General features: G+C 44.5%; 4 protein-coding genes across 14 annotated transcripts; 2 read left to right on the forward strand and 2 right to left on the reverse strand.

Moving 5' to 3' along the window:
• Positions 1-338: 338 nt before the first annotated feature.
• On the reverse strand, positions 339-8,204 carry LOC105696224 (SUN domain-containing ossification factor). Of its 5 annotated transcripts, none has more exons than XR_001103686.1 (10): positions 8,117-8,204; positions 7,824-8,022; positions 7,519-7,661; positions 4,885-5,402; positions 4,361-4,813; positions 3,836-4,256; positions 3,144-3,685; positions 2,316-3,025; positions 977-2,198; positions 339-795 (listed from the first exon to the last, which is right to left on the reverse strand). XR_001103686.1 is itself a non-coding variant. In XM_012418492.1 (10 exons), exons 1-10 carry the CDS (start codon positions 8,173-8,175, stop codon positions 775-777), a joined length of 4,071 nt encoding a protein of 1,356 aa, XP_012273915.1. In that variant the 5' UTR covers positions 8,176-8,204; the 3' UTR covers positions 339-774. The 5 variants fall into 5 exon arrangements, 3 of the variants coding, with proteins under 3 accessions (XP_012273915.1, XP_023290763.1, XP_012273913.1); XR_001103685.1 differs by having other exon boundaries at positions 944-2,198; XM_012418492.1 differs by having other exon boundaries at positions 1,191-2,198; positions 7,519-7,658.
• LOC105696234 lies at positions 5,621-7,210 on the forward strand. The gene is made up of 3 exons (XM_012418522.1): positions 5,621-5,826; positions 5,919-6,086; positions 6,389-7,210. Exons 1-3 carry the CDS (start codon positions 5,737-5,739, stop codon positions 6,590-6,592), a joined length of 462 nt encoding a protein of 153 aa, XP_012273945.1. The 5' UTR covers positions 5,621-5,736; the 3' UTR covers positions 6,593-7,210.
• A 993-nt stretch (positions 8,205-9,197) lies between the features above and the next one.
• LOC105696227 (protein O-mannosyltransferase 1) lies at positions 9,198-17,813 on the forward strand. 7 transcript variants are annotated; one of them, XM_012418503.1, is made up of 9 exons: positions 10,219-10,296; positions 13,889-14,068; positions 14,161-14,371; positions 14,553-14,728; positions 14,818-15,119; positions 15,201-15,375; positions 15,510-16,596; positions 16,815-17,116; positions 17,206-17,392. In XM_012418503.1, the coding sequence occupies exons 3-9, from the start codon at positions 14,210-14,212 to the stop codon at positions 17,390-17,392; spliced, it is 2,391 nt and encodes a 796-aa protein (XP_012273926.1). In that variant the 5' UTR covers positions 10,219-10,296; positions 13,889-14,068; positions 14,161-14,209. The 7 variants fall into 7 exon arrangements, with proteins under 7 accessions (XP_012273924.1, XP_012273928.1, XP_012273930.1 ...); XM_012418504.1 differs by having other exon boundaries at positions 14,210-14,371; XM_012418506.1 differs by having other exon boundaries at positions 14,228-14,371.
• Positions 11,288-13,897, reverse strand: LOC105696230 (ATPase WRNIP1). The gene is made up of 5 exons (XM_012418517.2): positions 13,340-13,897; positions 13,064-13,243; positions 12,126-12,975; positions 11,654-11,875; positions 11,288-11,551 (listed from the first exon to the last, which is right to left on the reverse strand). The coding sequence occupies exons 1-5, from the start codon at positions 13,652-13,654 to the stop codon at positions 11,436-11,438; spliced, it is 1,683 nt and encodes a 560-aa protein (XP_012273940.1). The 5' UTR covers positions 13,655-13,897; the 3' UTR covers positions 11,288-11,435.
• Positions 17,814-18,098: the final 285 nt, after the last annotated feature.

Genomic DNA, 18,098 nt, shown 5'->3' on the forward strand with positions numbered 1-18,098 from the left:
GAAAGACAATAATTATTGGCGTAACTTCCTACCTTTAAAGAAAAAATGAATCGTCTCCTTGTGTAAAGAAATCCCCCAAAAAGTGAGAAATGCGTTTGACCGTGCACAACGTACCGGTATATAAAGGAGCCATTAAATAGACGAGGCATTTCTAAACGCTTGCGACGCAACTCAACTCTTGGGAAATTTCTTTTCACAACAAAAATATCGTTTATAAAGTGAACAATTGAGACACATCACGCGTGCAAACACGATCACGCGTACGTATATGCACTCGCTCACGGAGATACACGATCAAACGAAAACCCTAAAAATCGGACGTCATACGTCAATTGGAATTCGAATCGATCAATTTTAATTAATTTGATATTCTAACTACACCGAGACTAATTAATACGTTAAACGCTTTTCCACAAAGTTTGTAGGCTTCGTCAAAGATTTCAATATGTATCGCGGTTTCTCGTTTAAAGCCTTTCCGTTTACCTTTCATCCAGAAATTGTCCCGAGACGTTAGGCTTTAACGATAACGATAACGATAACGAGCTTTGTACCCTGACGAACACGACCGCTTGCCTTCGTACCCTGGTACTCTGGACGAAGGGAAGGCATCCACGTCCGTCGGTCTCTACGCGTTTACTCAAAGACCACTGATTTGGCACTCGAAGTCGCAAGGCCAAAGCCCAATCCTTAGGTTTCATCGAGCTCGCAAAACGTTCCAAGAAAGTAGGCATCCATTTTCTTATTCGGGTCAGTCAGGCTCCCGAGGAAACGGACTCAACTCTTCGGCCGCTTCTCCTGAAACCGGGGAGGAAAGTTGCCAGACTCGCGACTTTCGGTATTTAGCTTCGAAATACAAGCTTGCCTGCATTCTATATGCTTTCCTACCCCGAGCTCTCGAATCGTTTCGACGATCCACAGCTTGAATGAAAAAAAACATTCTTACCGGTTAACTCCGCGATCCGATTCGGTCCCTTACCGTCCTCCGAAGCTTCGTCGTTGCCTCGTGGTAGTTCTCGGTCTCCGCTTCTTCCTTTCTATAGCGCCGAGCGTTTGCCCTTGACTCTAGAGGTTACCTACGTCAGCGTTCTACGAGAACCCCTTGGCTCGTTGCGTTTCTAGCGTTCGCTCCTAAGTATCAAGGTTTCGGCACGAGCACCCTTCCGTAACTCCAATCAGAAAAGTTTCCTCACCATTTTCCTAAACCCTGTGGTCTTTTTTTCCTTCTTTCCGGTAACCGGCGTGGCACCGTCGCTCTCCTCCCCGGCGACGCACCTCGCGTTCGTACCGTTCGCCCCGACCACCGTGGCCGCGGCGTCCCGTCTACCCGAGGAATCGAAGTTGTCCGATCTCGAGGCTCCGGAGAAGGGCCTCTTGCTCCTCGAGGCGAGAGCGGTCCCGATCGTTGACAGCGAGCTCACCTTGCCTCCGGGTAGGTTCCGCCATCCGCCAGTCTCTTTCTCCGAGTTGGAGGAGGAGCACGAGGTTGGCCCGTTGACCTCCTCTCCGGGCTTCGCAGCGTCCGTCCGCCCCGCCGAGGATCCGCATCCGTAAAAGTTCGGCGCGTCCGGGGAGGAGACTCTCCTCGCGGGCGGGTCGACCGAACCGGAGGTCCCGAGTCTTTCGGCCGTGGTCGCTGGAACGAGACTCGTCGATTCGCGTTTTCTCTTGCGTCTCTTCTTGCCCTCTTGGCTTCCCGCTGGTCGGTGCTCCGCCGCGTGTCCCCGATAGGCGGGTTCGACGCTGCCCGAAGGAACGTCACTGGACCGCCGCCGTTTGGTCTTCTTCGGATTGGTCGACACTTCGGCGCTATGCCTTCGAATTGGGCGCACTTGTAACGTTGTCGTGACCCGTTCCGGGTGGTTCGACGAACGTCGCCTGTAGGTGAGAATCGACAGAACGATCGCGATTTCCAGACACGCGAACACCGCGTGTTGGAAGATCGCCCCGAATCGGCTGCGCCAGCTCTCTCGATCGCAAAGAAACTCCTGCAAGGCCTCCGAAAGGCTCGCGATCTCTCCCTTGAGCGTCGCAATTTCCTCCAGCTGCCTGCTCTCCCGCTCCTCGCTTCTGCGGGACTCCTCGTTCATTGACGCCACCGCTCGTTCCAAGGACCGTTGCATCTCCTCTACCTGTTTCTTGTAACGCCGACTCAGCTCCTCTAGGTACTGTCCGCTCAATGACATGTTCCTCTCGAGAGCCTGGAATTATAGTTCTCTCTGGTATATCTCGGATCTTAACTAATAAATATTTTGACCCGCGCGAAAAATGCTCGGTATCCAATAAAAGATAGATAGTTATACTCATCTTACACTGACCTTGATTCTATTGGACAATCTCAAGAATACCGACTCCTTCTGCTGCGGCGTTGAACTAGCGGTGGGTGCAGCTGCGGATGATGGATTCTGGGCCTGATTACTTTGAAGAGAACCCTGATCGCCTTCGAGTTCCTTAAGGTCGGACAAGAGAGTATCCAGATTAAGTTGCTCTTGCAAAACTTTCGATTCTTGACAGGTTGCCTCGGACTTGCTCTTGGCAGTGATCTCCGTCGTGGGGTCGAGGCGAAGGCGCGAATGAACGTCGAGCGAATCGCCTTTGTCGTCCGCCTCGACAAACGGCGCTTCTCTGGGTTCCTGGAGTTCCAGCTGTCGAGTCAAGGTAGGCGAGATCGTCGATCGCGGCGTCGCATCGACCGGCATATCGGGGACGTCGACTCTTTCAAAGTTGTCAACACTCCTCGAAGCCGAGGGAGCCGGCGTGGTCGGAGCTTCGCACTGCACGCTCTCCTCGGGGAGTTCCTTGACAGGCTCCGCGATCGATGCCCTTGACTCCGTTTTCAGATCGTCTCTGTTCAAGGTCTTCGTATACCCGGGACGGGAGACTAAGGTTTCGGTGGGTACAACCGCCTCGGTGGAACTCGAACTCGTCGAAGACTCGTGTTCGGGAGCTCGAATGCCTCGTTTGCCGGGTATGGACCCGACGGAAGCGGTCGCTCCTTCCCGAGAACTCGTACTTCCTCGGGAAGAGCCTGTATCGTTGAAACGAGAAAGGATTTACTCTTTCGCTCCTGCTAGTACTACTCGCTAATTTAGTGGTTCAATCGTCTTACTTCATCGTTATATCGGCAAAACGAATAATAATAATACCTGTGGACTTACAATCTGCGATCGTAGTGGACGTGTCCAAAGAAACCGTTGTGGTGGATTCCAAGGACGATTTGATGTCGGACGTAGACGTCGTTGACGACGTCGCGGTTGCGGCATCGGTGTCCCTGGCATCGAACGTCGTCGAGGGATGAATCTCGACGGCTCGCGGTGCCGCCACCGTGTTCTCGTCCACCGAGCTCTCCGATTCCTCGGAAAGCACCTGGTGGCTCGAGTTCAGAGCGAGCCTGCTACCGTTACTAGCGAAAACGTTGCAAAGAGCGATGACGTATTCAGGAGCGAACAAAGATTTGAAGAAATTCGAGCGAAGAGCTTTCGTAGAGTCATCCCGAGTGCCTTCCGGCTGTCGTTCCAGTTCGGAAGAAAAGTCGAATCCGTGAGGCGAGCAGAGGCCCGTCTCTCGGAGGGTACTTTCGACGAAGCCGATCTTCAGCAACGAGTTTAGGTACATGTCGGCACAGCTAATCAGTCGGAAGACTTTGGAAAATCGCTCCTCTGAGCAATCGTTGCACACAAGATTGTACCTAAAGTAACAAAAAATATAAATAGCTACAACCGTCAGGCTACGTCGTCCAAGAGAAAATGAATTGCCCTAAGTAAAATTCTAACGAACGAAATATCTTTCCATGCGGGGCCAATGAATTCGTTCGAGTTGAATCAAACTCGATCCGTACCTCGGCGTGACGCAGCCGTTGGAGGCATCGTCCTTCCGCACCTCGTTTTCCAGATTCTTTCGCTGCTCCATGGTCAGGTTACCGAACCGTGGTCCGTTGGATTTGACCAGAACCTCGGCAGCCTTTTTGACTATACTGAGAACCGCGTCCCTGGCACTTCCAAAGAGATTTCTAGGTGGCTCGCCACTTTCCGCTTCCAAGACCTCTTCGTCTTCGTCGTCTTCGTCCTCGTCGTCGTCGTCGTTCTCGTCGCCACCATTCTCCTCGCCGATCTCGCCGTCTCGACGACTTTCCTGTACCTGGTTCTCGGTTTCCGTCTCGAGAACCTCGAATTCACTGGTTCCGTAGGCCCTGAACAGCGAGACCGGGCAGAAATGCTCCTCACCGTAGTGGGAATGCATTTCCACCTTCATGAACTTTCCTGTAAAGCGATCGGATTACTCCGGATCTCCGTGCGCGTTACGGTCGACGCTTACGGCTCGTGACGTGGAGAGTATAAGGAGCGAAGCGCTAAAGGAAACTTACCGAAGAGATGAGGCTGCAGGCCGAAACTCTGAATGTCCCGCTCGTCCCGGGCCGTGAACTGACCAACGGGGGACCAGTCCCTCGTAGGGAACCTGTCGCTCACGTAGACGGAGAAATCTCTGGGCGAGGAACTGAACAGCTCGAAGTTGGCCAACTCGATCTTCTTGGCCTGGATGGCTTCGCAGAGTTCGACGACGAACCAAATCCGGGTGGTACAGGTGTTGAGCATGTATTCGTCCCTCGTCGAGGCCAGGACGCTCCGAGCACTGCGCGCTTCGGGATTAACGGCCACGATCTTGGCTCCGCAATCCGGCGAGGCGTAATTCTTGGAGCGGACCTTCTTGGCGCCGCTGGTCGATCGACCAGCCGATCGACCCGAGGACTTCCCGGAGGAACGGGTCGACGATCGACCCGGCCCGGAGCCGGGATTCTGCGCCGAGGCGTTCGGGTGCGCTGTTAGAGAAAAAGAATCGCTCGGACCGAGAACCGACGTTGCCTCTTTGTTTCTACGCTTCGAACCTTACCCTTCTTCTTCTCGGCCTCCTCGAGCCTCTTCTGAGCCCACTCGCTAAAGGAGGGAATGTCCTCGTGAGGATCCGCGAGTCCCGAGGGGACGAAGCCGTCGAGAATAACCGGGGCTCCGTCGTCTCCGGGGCCGTTAGCCAGCCTCGACCTCGCGGTCCCCTCGTCCAGCTCCGGAGGCGTCGGTGTCGCGGGCCCCGCCCCGACGTCCGATGCCGTCTCCTCCTCCTCCTCCTCCTCCTCCTCCTCGTGGTCGTCGACGACCGGCGGGCCCGGCATCGAGAACGGTCCTCCGGAGGAGCCGCGCGTCCCCGTCTTCTGCTCCGCTCGCACCACCAGCACCTCCTCGGCTCGCTCCTCGGCTCGCTCCTCGGTCGTAGCGTTGGACTCTTCCTGGACGCTTCGGCGATCGTAGGTCAGGTTCGGGGACGGTCCGGCCTTCGACCCCGCCTCGGCCAGGCTCCGCAGTTCCGTGTCCGCCAGGGTCAACGCGCCGGCCTGCCCTCCGGTCCGCGAGACTCTGAAAGATGCAAAAGGTCTTTTCCGTCCGCTCGATCGCGTAGGAGAACCTAGGCAATCGAGGACAAGTGAATTCGCGAGATGACCCGGAGGCCGAGGGAAAGATCTCGGGGACGAGTAAACGTAAAACGGACAAGCGGAGGCGTGGGTCGGGGCCGAATTGAGTACACTTTGCGACACTTTGCGACACTTAGCGAGGCGATGAACGGAGCCCGGGTGGGACCGCGACTCGGCTTGCCGTCGCCGTTCCTCGCCGTCCTTTGCGGAGAAAACCGAGGGTCGGGTCCCTCGTGGTATCGAAAAGCGGAATAAAGGCCCGGAACACGGAAGGAAGAATGGCCGAGGAAAGCGACAGGAGCTCGTCCTCTGGACGATTCGAGGGGGCTCTCAAAGACGCGTCGTTTCTCTGCAAGATCGTCGAGCTGGTAAGCGCGACTACTTCTCTCGCCCCGAGTCGTCCGGGAGGGAGTGCCTTCTTCTTCTTCCAACTAGAACCGAACGATTCGATCTCTCGCAGATACTTTGTGCCATTGCGCTCGGCCTCGTTGTGGATCCCTTCAACGATCGGATGCAACCCGATCGGAATCGCGCCGCCATTATTTACGTATCCTTTTGCAGCTACGTATTGATAAACGCCGTCGCCGTAATCTCCCGCCTGTTGGGCGATCGGTGGCCCAAAAAAGCGGTACGTACTTCTCTTCGTCATCTTCTCCAACTTCATTCGCCCATTCGAAGCCGGTGATAGAAAATATAGTTCCGGCTTCGAATGGGTCGAACGAGCCAAAATCTTTCCCCCGGCCCCTTAAACCTGGATAATTTCTCCTGATAATTTGAAAACCGTCACTTCCGTCTTTTGCGTGGTACGACGAAACGACTTGTAAATGACCGCAGGATTTTCAGATCTTGGAGAAATAATTGATTGAACGCCAAAATATGGAGAGGGGAAAAAAAAGGCATTAACCTTAATTCGTCGGCACTTTTTTCCAGTCGATCATGTTCTCTGGATTGGGAGCGATTCTCTCTTTCACGGCTGGACTGATATTAATCCACGACTGGAACAACTTCCAAGGCAACATGATTTCCCGGTATTTACAGCGATACCTCGACCAGATGGTCGCCAGCGGAGTCCTCGGAATTCTGGCAACGGTAGCTTTCGTTTTCGATGGCTATTATGTAGCGAAGTACAAGTGAAGTACGGGCAAGATTTACCCATCCAAAAAAAGAAAGTCATCGAGTGTATGTAATTTGAACATTTGAACCGCTTTAAAGTCAATCGGAAAACTCAAACGATGATGACCCATGAATAATGAAATTCGCGATTTCGAGTCCGACTTCACCGTCCTATTCGAATAAGTAGTCTAGGATTGCGCTTTATAAAAAGTTTAAAAGAAACCGAAGACCAAGAAATAAATAAAGATTTAGTCATAAAAGTATCTTCAAATAACAGCGAATCATTTGTTGAGTGTCAAAGAATTCTTACTCTCCTTTTCTTATAATGTTTTCAAAATATTTAAGGAGACGTGTTGTTACCAAGTAATTTCAGGCATCTATGTACGATTTCTTATTGAATCATCGAGTGAAGTGCCCGAGACATCGGCCCGTGTCGATCGATTGGTCGAGGAACGCCAAAGGAAGAAAGAGATCGGAAAGTGGAGAAAAGCTTCGGCTAAAGCAACACTCGAGTCCAATCGATTTCTCGAATTTCCGCTTGCTCGTGATTTACTCTTCCGAGGAAGATCCGGAATATTGGTGGTTTAAGGAGATTCCAAGGTTAATTTCTTTTGGAAGGTCGCCCGGTCTGGGAGCCCCCATCTTAAATCTCCCAGCTGTTGGATTAAATGCACTCAAACACTCAGTGGGGCTTCCGCCTTGCGCAATACAGGATCGTTCGATAACGAAGAGTATCTTTACGTTGCACTTTCTTAAAGTTGAAACCAATGTCCAACTTTGAGAACCTCTAATCGATCGAAAGAAAGTTATAAATTTAACATTCTCTGTATTTTCATTTTACGCACTGTGAAGTTTGTTTTTGGATCGTTTCGTCTCCTTAAACTTTCCCTCGGTCTTGTTTCGGAAAGAAAAAAATCCATAGAATACTAAAAAATGTTCCAACTTACCCTTCCGAGAGATTTGGCTGCTGCGTCAAACCTTCGGACAGAATTTCCACAACCTCTGGGTTTGCGTGCGTCTTGTCTTCCGATCCAAGTTCAAAGCTTGCCGACACCGATGAGACTTTCTCAAAGACGATAGACGAAGCCTTCTTTGAAAGGAAAACAGACAATTAAAAAATAGTTATTTTACTTTACGGTGACTTCAACCAGTGCATAGAATTACGTTCGATATTGAGTTTAGATGTTGAATTGGTTCAACAATTTTTTCAGATTTCTTTTGGAATAGATAAACAAAATTTCCTAGTAAATACCGTAACGATATCCTGGTAGGATGTTTCTGTTCTATCGCCTTTCGCTTTAGGTGTTTTCTCCGCCAGTGGGCGAATATACGTTCCAACATTTTCGCTCGATACATTTTCATACGATCGAAAATTCTTATCGTCGACATCGACGTCGCTTGGTTCCAAAGACTGAGTTCCTTCCGAGGCAACTATTAAGAACAAGAGACCACTGAAAAGAAAAGTTTTGCGTACTATTACGTTTTGAGCAAAGTATCGTAGAGTCGAACCATTTTTTAAGATTGCCCAAAAAGTCACCGCTATACCTGGAAATCACGGAGACAAGCAGAAGGATCCAATAAACACACGACAAGGCCAGCCTCATCTTTTCCAGAGCTGTCTCATGGTAGCCTAGTAAACCGTTGCTTTATCGATACAATTAGACCTTCCTGTATTTCATCGACAAAGATCACGGATATTTCCATAACTTCTTAATTTTGATACAATCTGAGTAATAGCACACCCGTCAAACCAGCAGCATTGGTCCAAAAGTTGCATCGCAATGATTTAAGCAGCCGATCATATCTCGCCTCGGTACTGCCCTGAAAAGTCCCCGTTCGAGCTAAACTCTTTAGTATCGCTTTCCGACGTACCATGGTCTTGGCGTAGAATCATAACTTGCTGCACATCTCACAGCTGTTGCCATTCGAACAATTGTATTACAAAGTGTCATTGAATTCGGTACATCATGGTACATGATTACATGCTTGGATGAAATCTGCTGCCAGTTTGAACGTACTCGCTGTATTCTGGAATCCCGGAAAACGTCCCGGTAACGGCAGGCTACGTGGTTACGTGGTTACGACAGGATATTATCTGGCGCGAGTTTCCACGGTCCAATGTAATCCGGAGTTCCCTGGTACCGGCTGACACGTCTTTAGAGCGGGCTCCCGTTCAAAATCTCGAGCGATCGATTCGCCAATCACCGCAAAAACTGACGTGGTCTTACCGCGACGGTTCGGCCGCGCGGAGGGGTAAGCTCGAGGAGAGAGGTGGCAAGGTCTGGCACGTTCACGCAGCTAACCAGTAGAATCGCGAGCAATTGCAAGCTAACTTGGATCAATTGGGCCTCCGACGCGGAACCCATAAAATGGATTGGATGGCGGTTTACGGTGTAACCCACCGACACACCTCGCGACACGATCGCGAGGAAATATTTCTAGAACGGGGCTTCCATTCGAAAAGGTTGTGAGTAACCGCATCTCGCGTACGAAAAAAACAAGTCAACATTCCACCTGGACTGCTTCGAAATCATTCGAAATGGCAATCAAGAATCAGCTGCAGTTTGGTGTGTATCGCCGTTATCGGGGTATTCCAAATTTTCGTCGGCCTCTGCGGTTAGTGGTCCGTCCACGTGCACCGTTTCATTAATTACGGTGATTGCGGTTCGGCCAGGTTCGGCAGGATTAGGTAGGATATCCCGTGGACGTCACCAGACATCACGAGAGTACACGGAGTACATACATACCAGAGATGAGTTGGGAGATTGCTCACGGACAAGGTTGCGCGATCGCGTTTTATGCTGCCCCCTGGTGATTGGTGCGGGCGGCTAACGTACTTGTCACCTGTTATCCCTCAGTGACGGCGCAAGACATTTCTGGTGGGAAAATTTCATGAGACAACCTTCCCTGTCGAGCTACTGTAGTCGCAGACGTGGAAAAAATTCACCGGGGACTAGGCGCCCCGAAAACCGGCTGAAATTGGGGGCAAATGCGTGAGCCTCCCGCATGCTCCACCGAGGACAACACAGAACGCGATCGCGCTGCCTAGCCCGTGAGCAATCTCTCATCTCACCTCTGTATTTACCGTTTATGATTGGGTTACGCTATTACTTTCATATGGGATATTTAATTATAGATGAATCTAAATGTTTCGTCATGAAAAGCAAAGATGTAATTGAAACGACAATGAACGATCATGTTGTATAGCATTAATTAAAAATTGTTTTCTGTTTTATTACCGAATTATGTAATTGTCAAAAAGTGTAATGGGATACCAGCATTCTATTGTTGTTGCTATCCAGTTGTTTGGTTGTTTTCTCGGGAATAAAAAATAACTCCACTCTACCTTCAGAGAGAATAAAGTTTCAGTATGCACGAAATAGTCCCTTTTCGGGATATCGAAGATGTTATCATTGAAAAAAAGGCAAGAGGTAGATACAATTGCAATAGTTCTCGATTCAAGGTGGACCAATGGAGAACATACACAAGATTACAACAAAATCTCCCTGTTTTGGCGATGAAGCAAAGCACCTTCATAACTAAATCAGTGTCAACTATGGTTGTCAAAAGCAAAAGTGACAGTGAACTGTGTACCTTAATGTTTCGTAAACACGCTCACCATGGGAATCCAGAACTGTCACCATATCCCAGTGATTCGGACATCACAATTGTTCGGCTGCAAAAGAACTCCAAAGCTGGCTATAGGTCTACAGAGGCATGCGAAGGTTTCGACCAATTGTGATTTACATTTACATTTATAACTACATTTAAAGTAACGGCTCCCAAGGTTCATCCCTGGTCCACTTACAACTAGGGTTCAACTGCTTTAGAACTATCATTAAAACATACTTAATATAAATCCATAAATTTGCATACTTTCAAAAAGGTATTCTTGGAGATGGATTTCATCTTACGGAGTCTTCGTCAATGGTCAATTTGGTAACTTTGGTCCCGTGTAGTGAGACTCCATTAGCAAAAGAAGATCACCTAGTTTCTTTATCTTCTTGGGATATAATGGACTCATTGTTTGTAACAAGTTCGGACTCCATTATTGATACCTCCAACATTAACAGAAACAAGCCAAGATTATCCCTAATCTCCTTCGCTACTGTAAGCAAACATTCAAAAAATGTTCAGACAGGAGTCCAGAAAGTAAAAATTACCCCTGACAAAAATGAGACACTAATTGGGACTTGTGCTGATACAAAGAAGAGTAACAATACTCGGATACTTTTCAACCGAAAGTCGAACGATACATCAAGACCACAGGTACTACTTCTCGCGACAGAAGAAGTTGAAGAAATTATCGCCGATAATTGTTGCAGCTCCAAAAACCAAAAATATTTGGCTAAATTTAAAAAACCAAAAAGAACTCGATTTACTACTTTGATAAGAAAAGCGTTTTGTCGAGCAGTCCACTCGTGTATTTGCCAAAAGCGAAACAAAGATTCGGCAGAGGAAGGAAAAAATTAATATTCTGTTTAAAATAAAAAAGCTGATGGTTTACCCGTTAATTCACAGCATTTGTTATTTTCTTTGTACCGTTTTTTAAAATAATGCAATACTTCACAATCTAAGTAATATTTTTAATGTATTATAATAATGAAATAAAAAATCAACATTAGTATCACAATTTTCCTTATGGATTGTGAAACTGCTAAAGATGTATTAAGAAGAAATTTATGTCGCGACAGTTCTTTTTAAATTATGCTGATCTTTTTTTTTTTAAATTTGAAACCGCATCATATAATTGAATAGCATGAAAAAATCAACGTACAAGTTAAATGTCAGGTTAATAAAATATAAATTATCATGTGTATTTAAAATCTTTATCACTGGTAATATCTGCAGCGTGAGGATCATTTTAATTCCCGTTAAATGAAGTATAAGCCTGGAAGAAGTCGACTTCTTCCAAATCTTCCGGTAGGTAATTGAAGCCAGATTTATCTTTCTGCAATGTATTGTAGCCTTTCCCATATCCTAAAGCATTAATTATAAATAAAAATAGTTATATGGATACAAAAGGATTGCACATGTATTCGGGTAAATTGATTCAAACTCGTGAGACACTTCATCACTTACCCAACTGTCCCATAAGTTTTGTTGGAGCATTTCTTAGAGGTAACGGTACCACAGGCTGTGGACCTTTATGGTTCTCTATGAGCCTTTGGGCTGCTCGAAGTGCATCCTCCATAAGCCGAGATTTAGGGGCCCGAGCCAAGTATGTAGCGCATTGTGCTAAAAGTACATCACAGTCTGGCATGCCAATCATTTTACAGGCATGCATAGTGTGTACTGCAACTCCTGGAAAAGAAAAAAACAATGCAATCCACTGATGGATACTGTTATTAATGATGGGCATTATAAATTAAGCGGAGGCATTTAATATAAATTAATGAATTCAATCAGTTGAAATGTAACAGCACTGAATCTAAAGTTGAAAACATTATTTATTTAATTGGTTAAAAAATCCAATATATCTTTTATTTTTCGAATCGCTTCTCGTCGTATTGTATAATCAAGAACATTTATCTTTCAATTAATTTATGCACACCTAAAGCTTTTGGATCCTCCAGACCAATGTCTTCGCAGGCCATCCTTACCATCCGCCGTGCAATGTATACCGGGTCTTCTCCACCGGATATCATCCTTGTCAACCAGTACAGGGCTGCATTGTCATCACTGGCTCTCACAGATTTATGTAGAGCAGAAATCATATCATAATGCTGATCTCCTTTCTTGTCGTACAGCATATGCGTCTTTTTGAGACTTTCCTGGACATCTTCTAATGTAATTAATCCTGGACCTTCTTTGACAGATTCAATTTTGTCTGGCACTTTCGATTGCACCGCTAACTCTAAGCCACCGAGAGCAATTCGCGCATCTCCATCACAGGTTTCTGCTAACCACTGTATAGTTGCATCATCTATTACAAATGTTGGTACATCTGCAATGATATTGGATTGTTCCAAAGCAGAACCTTCCTTTGTTACGACACTGTTTGAATTTGAAGGCAAATGAATCATTCCTTCAAGAGAAGATACAGCGTGTTTCAAAATTGAGATCAAATTAGGTGTTGTTAGTTTTTCAAGTACAATTACGCGACAACGACTCAGAAGGGCAGAATTTAGACTGAAAGATGGATTTTCTGTAGTAGCTCCGATTAAAGTGATTGTCCCCGCTTCAACATGGGGCAGGAATATATCTTGCTGAAGTTTATTAAAACGATGGATTTCGTCCATAAACATCACTGTTCGTCTACCAAATTTAAGTTCATTCGTTGCAATATTAATTGCTTCTTTAACGTCACTCACACCTGACATCGCCGCCGATAGTTTCACATAACGTTGCTTACTTTTTGGTGTTTGCTTGCATATATTTGCTATTACATTTGCCAATGAGGTCTGTAAAAAACAGTTTATCCGTTCATTCATGAAAAAGAAAATGAAAGAATGTTTGATGTATTTTAGTTTTCAGTCAAGTTCTATATACTTTTCCACATCCTGGAGGACCCCACAAAATAATATTAGGAATTTCAGCTTTCTCTAATAATTGGAATAATACACTTCTAGGACCGAGGATATGTTCCTGTCCTACATATCTTTGTAATGTCGTGGGCCTCATTCTTTCTGCAAGGGGCACCATTTTGACTAATTTCATTTGATTGGGTTCCTGAAAATATTTTAGGCATTCACAGCTGTACATACACAAACCGTGACATTTAATAAAAAAAAATTGAAGTAGTTAAAATAAACAAAGTGTACATACGTTGCAAGGAACATAATCTGACGTGAGTTGTCGGTGTGTATCTATGCAAGGAGTAGTACAAGTTTTACTATTACTTTTTCCTCCATTGGTCCCTCGATTCTTAACTCTCTTTATAGAAGGACTCTTGGTTGAAGATGGGCTGGGCATTTTGCTGGGACATCCTCCCATGGAATTAGAAGTCAATCGCTTCAGAGACTCTTTGAATTCCTTTGTAGAGGAATCATTCAAGAAGAGGCACCTACTGACGTGTGATTCAATCTCTGACAAGGAAAATCCTTTGCAGCAAATTGGACACTCCACACTTTCTTTATTCATATCGAAGGCTTTCAACTAACATTTAGGTTACACGATCTCTCCCAACAATTCAGAGTGTATTTAAATTGATCAACAAACTGCAAATTCGAGAATTACGATTTGAAACAACAGTTTACATTTAAAATTACATTCTTAACCCCTCGGTTTCGCAACAATATTTCCGCTGCACTGTTTCGTTCGCATCAAGTGAGACACGCAATTAATGAGCAACGTACAAATTTTGTACCGCTTCAGGGAACTAGAGAAGCAAGCAGAAAGGAATGTCGGTGTTGAGAGGTCAATGAATTCTAAGATTTTCGGCGTCAACACTGCGACAAGTACCGTTACAGGAGATGCCAATAGGTCAGGTTAGGTTGAGGAGGTTATACACGTTCATACACGTTTACCTAAGCGAATGCCGAATAAGTATAAACGGTCAGTGGTTGCAACTTCTTCCCAAAAAACATCTATTATCTATTAACAAGAATTGGATTCAAATTTCACACTTTGAAACCTTTGAAAAGCAGTAAAAATGCAAGCTGAACAGGATTGTGCATAGAATGCCCCCTTTCATAGATGCTTGATAATTCGAAGGTGACGATACTACCACCGGTTTTAAGGATGGAAGTTCGACGTAGAAAAACGAAAACATTGGACGGTACAAAATCATCCTTGCGTACAAAACTCAGCGCTAAGTTTGAAGATGACGAAGCTTCACAGAAGATTCCTCGAGATGAGGTAGGCACAACAAAAATATCCCACGTCACAAGGATGTTATTTGAAAAATAATGAGAGTAATATATATGTAATTTTTATGACTGTATAAATAAGGGAATCATTTATGAATAGCAGATAAGTGATTTTAAAAGTGATCAGAAATTAAAGATCATATATCAACATTTCTAATCGGTTTTTATAGGGAGCTGGAGAATCCGTATCGGGGACGTTGATTGAAAAGCTTGCCGAGTCGAAACCTTCCAAGGTAGCTCCGACAAAAATTAGGATTAATTTAGAGATTGACCTTGTTGCAATGATTCTCTTACTGGCAGGTCTTGCTACAAGACTATATAGATTAGAAGAGCCTCACAGCATAGTGTACGTTGGTTTGGAATAATAGGAATACTAAAGCAATATATATATTATTTAATATCACAAGGTTGTACAGTGTATGGGTTTTTTTACAGTTTTGATGAATTACATTATGGCAAGTATGTTGGTTTATACATGGTGAGAACATTCTTCTTTGATTCGCATCCTCCATTGGGAAAGCAGCTTGTTTCTGCGGCTGCGTATTTGGCAGGATTTGATGGACAATTTAAATTTGATAGAATTGGAAGTCCTTTTGGGGAGGATGTACCTCTGTTTGCATTAAGATTAGTACCAGCATTGTGTGGAAGTTTAGCACTTCCAACGGCATATCATTTAGCACTCGAAGTAGGCTTAAGACAGTGGAGTGCTGCAATTGCAGGATCATTGCTATTATTTGGTAACTTATCTTCTTACATATTTGTAGCAATGACAATGTAAAGGGTACAAATGTAATTAAATCTTTTTTAATTCATTTTAGATAATGCTTTCTTGACTCAGTCAAGATTTATCTTGATGGAAAGCATCTTAATACAGTTCTCATTGTTTGGATTACTTTGTATCATGAAGTTCAGAAAAATTATGGATCGGTGGACGACACCCTCTTGGTGGATATGGTTGTCTCTAGGAATAATAAATTTGACATGTGCTTTATGGTAAGACAGACATTTCCCAGGTCGGGTATTAAATCATTGTTGGTATTAGTATATTTCATTAGATTACAAAAATACCAATGTACAGTAAATTTCAGTCAAAAAGTTTTAATTTGACGTGATAAATATATTTTCAGCGTGAAGTACGTTGGGTTTTATTCACTGATGCTTGCATTATTTTTAATCACACGGGACTATTGGAATCTCATACCAAGGAAGTACTTAACCCGGACAGTTCTTTGGGGACAACTTCTTGCAAGGGTTTTTGTAATCATCTTTGCTACGAGTGCTGTATATTTAGGAGTTTTCTACATACATTTATCTACATTAACAAAAGCTGGACCTCACGATTCAGTGTTGACGAGTGCCTTTCAAGCAAGTCTAGATGGAGGGCTTGCCAGTATAACAAAGGGTCAACCACTGGAGGTTACGCATGGTTCCCAAATTACCCTCCGACATACCTTTGGCAGAGCCTGTTGGTTACACAGCCATACTCACATTTACCCTCTGCGATATCCGGATGGTCGTGGCAGTTCACACCAACAACAAGTGACATGCTATTCTTTTAAAGACGTAAATAATTGGTGGATCGTTAAAAGACCCGACACAACCGATCTAGTAGTAACTAAGCCGAATAAACCGATCCGCCATGGTCAAATAATTCAATTGGTTCACGGCATAACTAGCCGGGCTTTGAACTCTCACGACGTGGCAGCTCCAATGACGCCACAAAGTCAAGAGGTTTCATGCTACATCGACTACAATGTATCCATGCCTGCACAGAATCTCTGGAGAGTAGAGATTGTGAATAAGGAACAATCTGGTGACGTGTGGCATGCCATCCGCAGCCAAGTGCGACTGATTCATGTGAATTCAATGTATGCTTTAAAATTTAGTGGAAGGCAACTTCCTGATTGGGGTTTCAATCAACATGAAGTTGTTGCCGATAGGCTGGTGGAACAGTCAGATGCTGTGTGGAATGTAGAGGAGCACAGGTACACAAAGAGCGAGGACCAAAAGCAAAGAGAAAGGGAATTAATCAGTGCCGAGATGATTCCTCTACGAGCGACTACTTTAAGTTTTTGGGAGAAATTTATTGAGTTGCAAATTAAAATGTTCTTTAGTGGACAGGAAGGACAAAACAGCCACATGTACTCCAGTGGACCTCTGGAATGGCCCTTTATGGTCAGAGGCATTGCCTATTGGGTGTCCAATGAAAGCAACGTAAGATATCGATTTAATAAAGCAGGGTATAACAAGAAACTAAACTTTACAAAAATTAATGATTCTTTTACACATAAATCGGTAACTCATTTAAATTTATGCCACGTGAAAACTTTCCCTTCAAACCTGTCTTTTTAACGTCATTAGGGTGATACGTAATTTACTTAAATCAGTGACAAATAGGTGAATTAATTATTGAATTTTGATCTTATTTCCAGGCACAAGTTCATCTTTTAGGAAATGTGGCAGTATGGTATACTGGTACGATCGCAGTGATTGTCTATACACTTCTTTTGATATTTTACTTACTAAGACGACGAAGAATGTGTTTCGACATTTCTGACGAAGAATGGAAACGCTTTATGAATATTGGTGAGGTTTTCCTCGCCGGGTATTTACTGCACTTTCTGCCTTTCATGTTTGTCGAGCGAACATTGTTCCTGCATCATTACTTGCCGGCATTCGTCTTTAAGATTCTGCTGACTGCTGCAACAATGGATCACTTGTTCTATTTAATTGGGTCAGTTCATCAAATGTCTTTATAGCTAAAACACTTAACCTAAAACCGTTACATTATTTAAAACAAACAACTTTCTTTTATATGTGCAGATTTCACTTACAATGGAAGATAGTTTTATCTCTTTTCAAGTTGAGCATTGTCTTCTGGATTGGTTTCGTCATTTACGTTTTCAAGAAGTTTGCTGCTCTCAGCTATGGAATGACCCCGCTCACTGCCACCGACATTTTCAAGTTAAGATGGAGTGACACGTGGGACTTTATTGTTCACAAAACGTAAAGATTAAATCGAATGAATGGCAGTTCTTCCATTTTTTAAAATGGAAACAAAACTTGTGGTCATCTGTTTCGGGAGAATTGCACATGAAAGAACTGCTAACTGTCTGGGTCGCACTTCAAAGAAATGCAAGAATGTGTGTCAGTTTTAACGAACACTGAGGTCGCTATACCGAATAGTGTCCAAGTGAGATTAATAGGTAAGATAATACTCATTTCTTATACGCGTAATTTTATGACCAATAGAATATCTATACATATATTTTTATAGTTATATTTATGGATGTGGTTTATCATATATGCTTATGTTTTGCCGTAACGTTTGTTGGTTATACAGAGTAGTCTCAAAGCATTATGTGCAGGTTTTATTGGAATTATGTGACGTTACGTCTGCTATTTCCATTAAAGGGTTATAACTTTTTAAATGTACAATTTTTTTTTTGCAAATTGTCCTCTAACTGTTCCAGCAACTGAATATAGAAAAAAACTATCAATTTCTGACATTGACCATTTATTTTAGATATCGACACATAAAATTTCGATTACTTTCAACAATAAGATGTAATTCTTATAGTATAGTGTTTTTAACTGCCTCGGAAGTTTATATACAAAATGTTAGAGATGCGCGACTGGTGAACACATTGACTTAATCGTGTACACGTAGTCTTCTTGTGCCAATGAATGGACTTTGTTGGAATTCAAAGCTTAAA

This window comes from Orussus abietinus, unplaced genomic scaffold (assembly GCF_000612105.2).
Source record: "Orussus abietinus isolate OABI.00-Male unplaced genomic scaffold, Oabi_2.0 scaffold34, whole genome shotgun sequence".
NCBI classification, from domain to species: Eukaryota; Metazoa; Arthropoda; class Insecta; order Hymenoptera; family Orussidae; genus Orussus; species Orussus abietinus.

Excerpts from the sequence above, each read along its gene's own strand:
- LOC105696234 (XM_012418522.1), top strand. The coding sequence starts at position 5,737 with ATGGCCGAGGAAAGCGACAGGAGCTCGTCCTCTGGACGATTCGAGGGG. Across the intron at positions 5,827-5,918 it reads TCTGCAAGATCGTCGAGCTG|ATACTTTGTGCCATTGCGCT; the intron begins GTAAGCGCGACT and ends GATCTCTCGCAG. Across the intron at positions 6,087-6,388 it reads ATCGGTGGCCCAAAAAAGCG|TCGATCATGTTCTCTGGATT; the intron begins GTACGTACTTCT and ends ACTTTTTTCCAG.
- LOC105696227 (XM_012418501.1), top strand. The coding sequence starts at position 14,210 with ATGCTTGATAATTCGAAGGTGACGATACTACCACCGGTTTTAAGGATG. Across the intron at positions 15,376-15,509 it reads AATTTGACATGTGCTTTATG|CGTGAAGTACGTTGGGTTTT; the intron begins GTAAGACAGACA and ends ATATATTTTCAG. Across the intron at positions 16,597-16,814 it reads GGGTGTCCAATGAAAGCAAC|GCACAAGTTCATCTTTTAGG; the intron begins GTAAGATATCGA and ends TCTTATTTCCAG.
- LOC105696230 (XM_012418517.2), bottom strand. The coding sequence starts at position 13,654 with ATGAATAAAGAAAGTGTGGAGTGTCCAATTTGCTGCAAAGGATTTTCC. Across the intron at positions 12,976-13,063 it reads GTCCTCCAGGATGTGGAAAA|ACCTCATTGGCAAATGTAAT; the intron begins GTATATAGAACT and ends TGTTTTTTACAG. Across the intron at positions 11,876-12,125 it reads GGAGGATCCAAAAGCTTTAG|GAGTTGCAGTACACACTATG; the intron begins GTGTGCATAAAT and ends TTTCTTTTCCAG.
- LOC105696224 (XM_012418490.1), bottom strand. The coding sequence starts at position 8,175 with ATGAGGCTGGCCTTGTCGTGTGTTTATTGGATCCTTCTGCTTGTCTCC. Across the intron at positions 4,257-4,360 it reads CCTGCAGCCTCATCTCTTCG|GAAAGTTCATGAAGGTGGAA; the intron begins GTAAGTTTCCTT and ends ATCGCTTTACAG. Across the intron at positions 3,026-3,143 it reads CGCAGATTGTAAGTCCACAG|GCTCTTCCCGAGGAAGTACG; the intron begins GTATTATTATTA and ends TCAACGATACAG.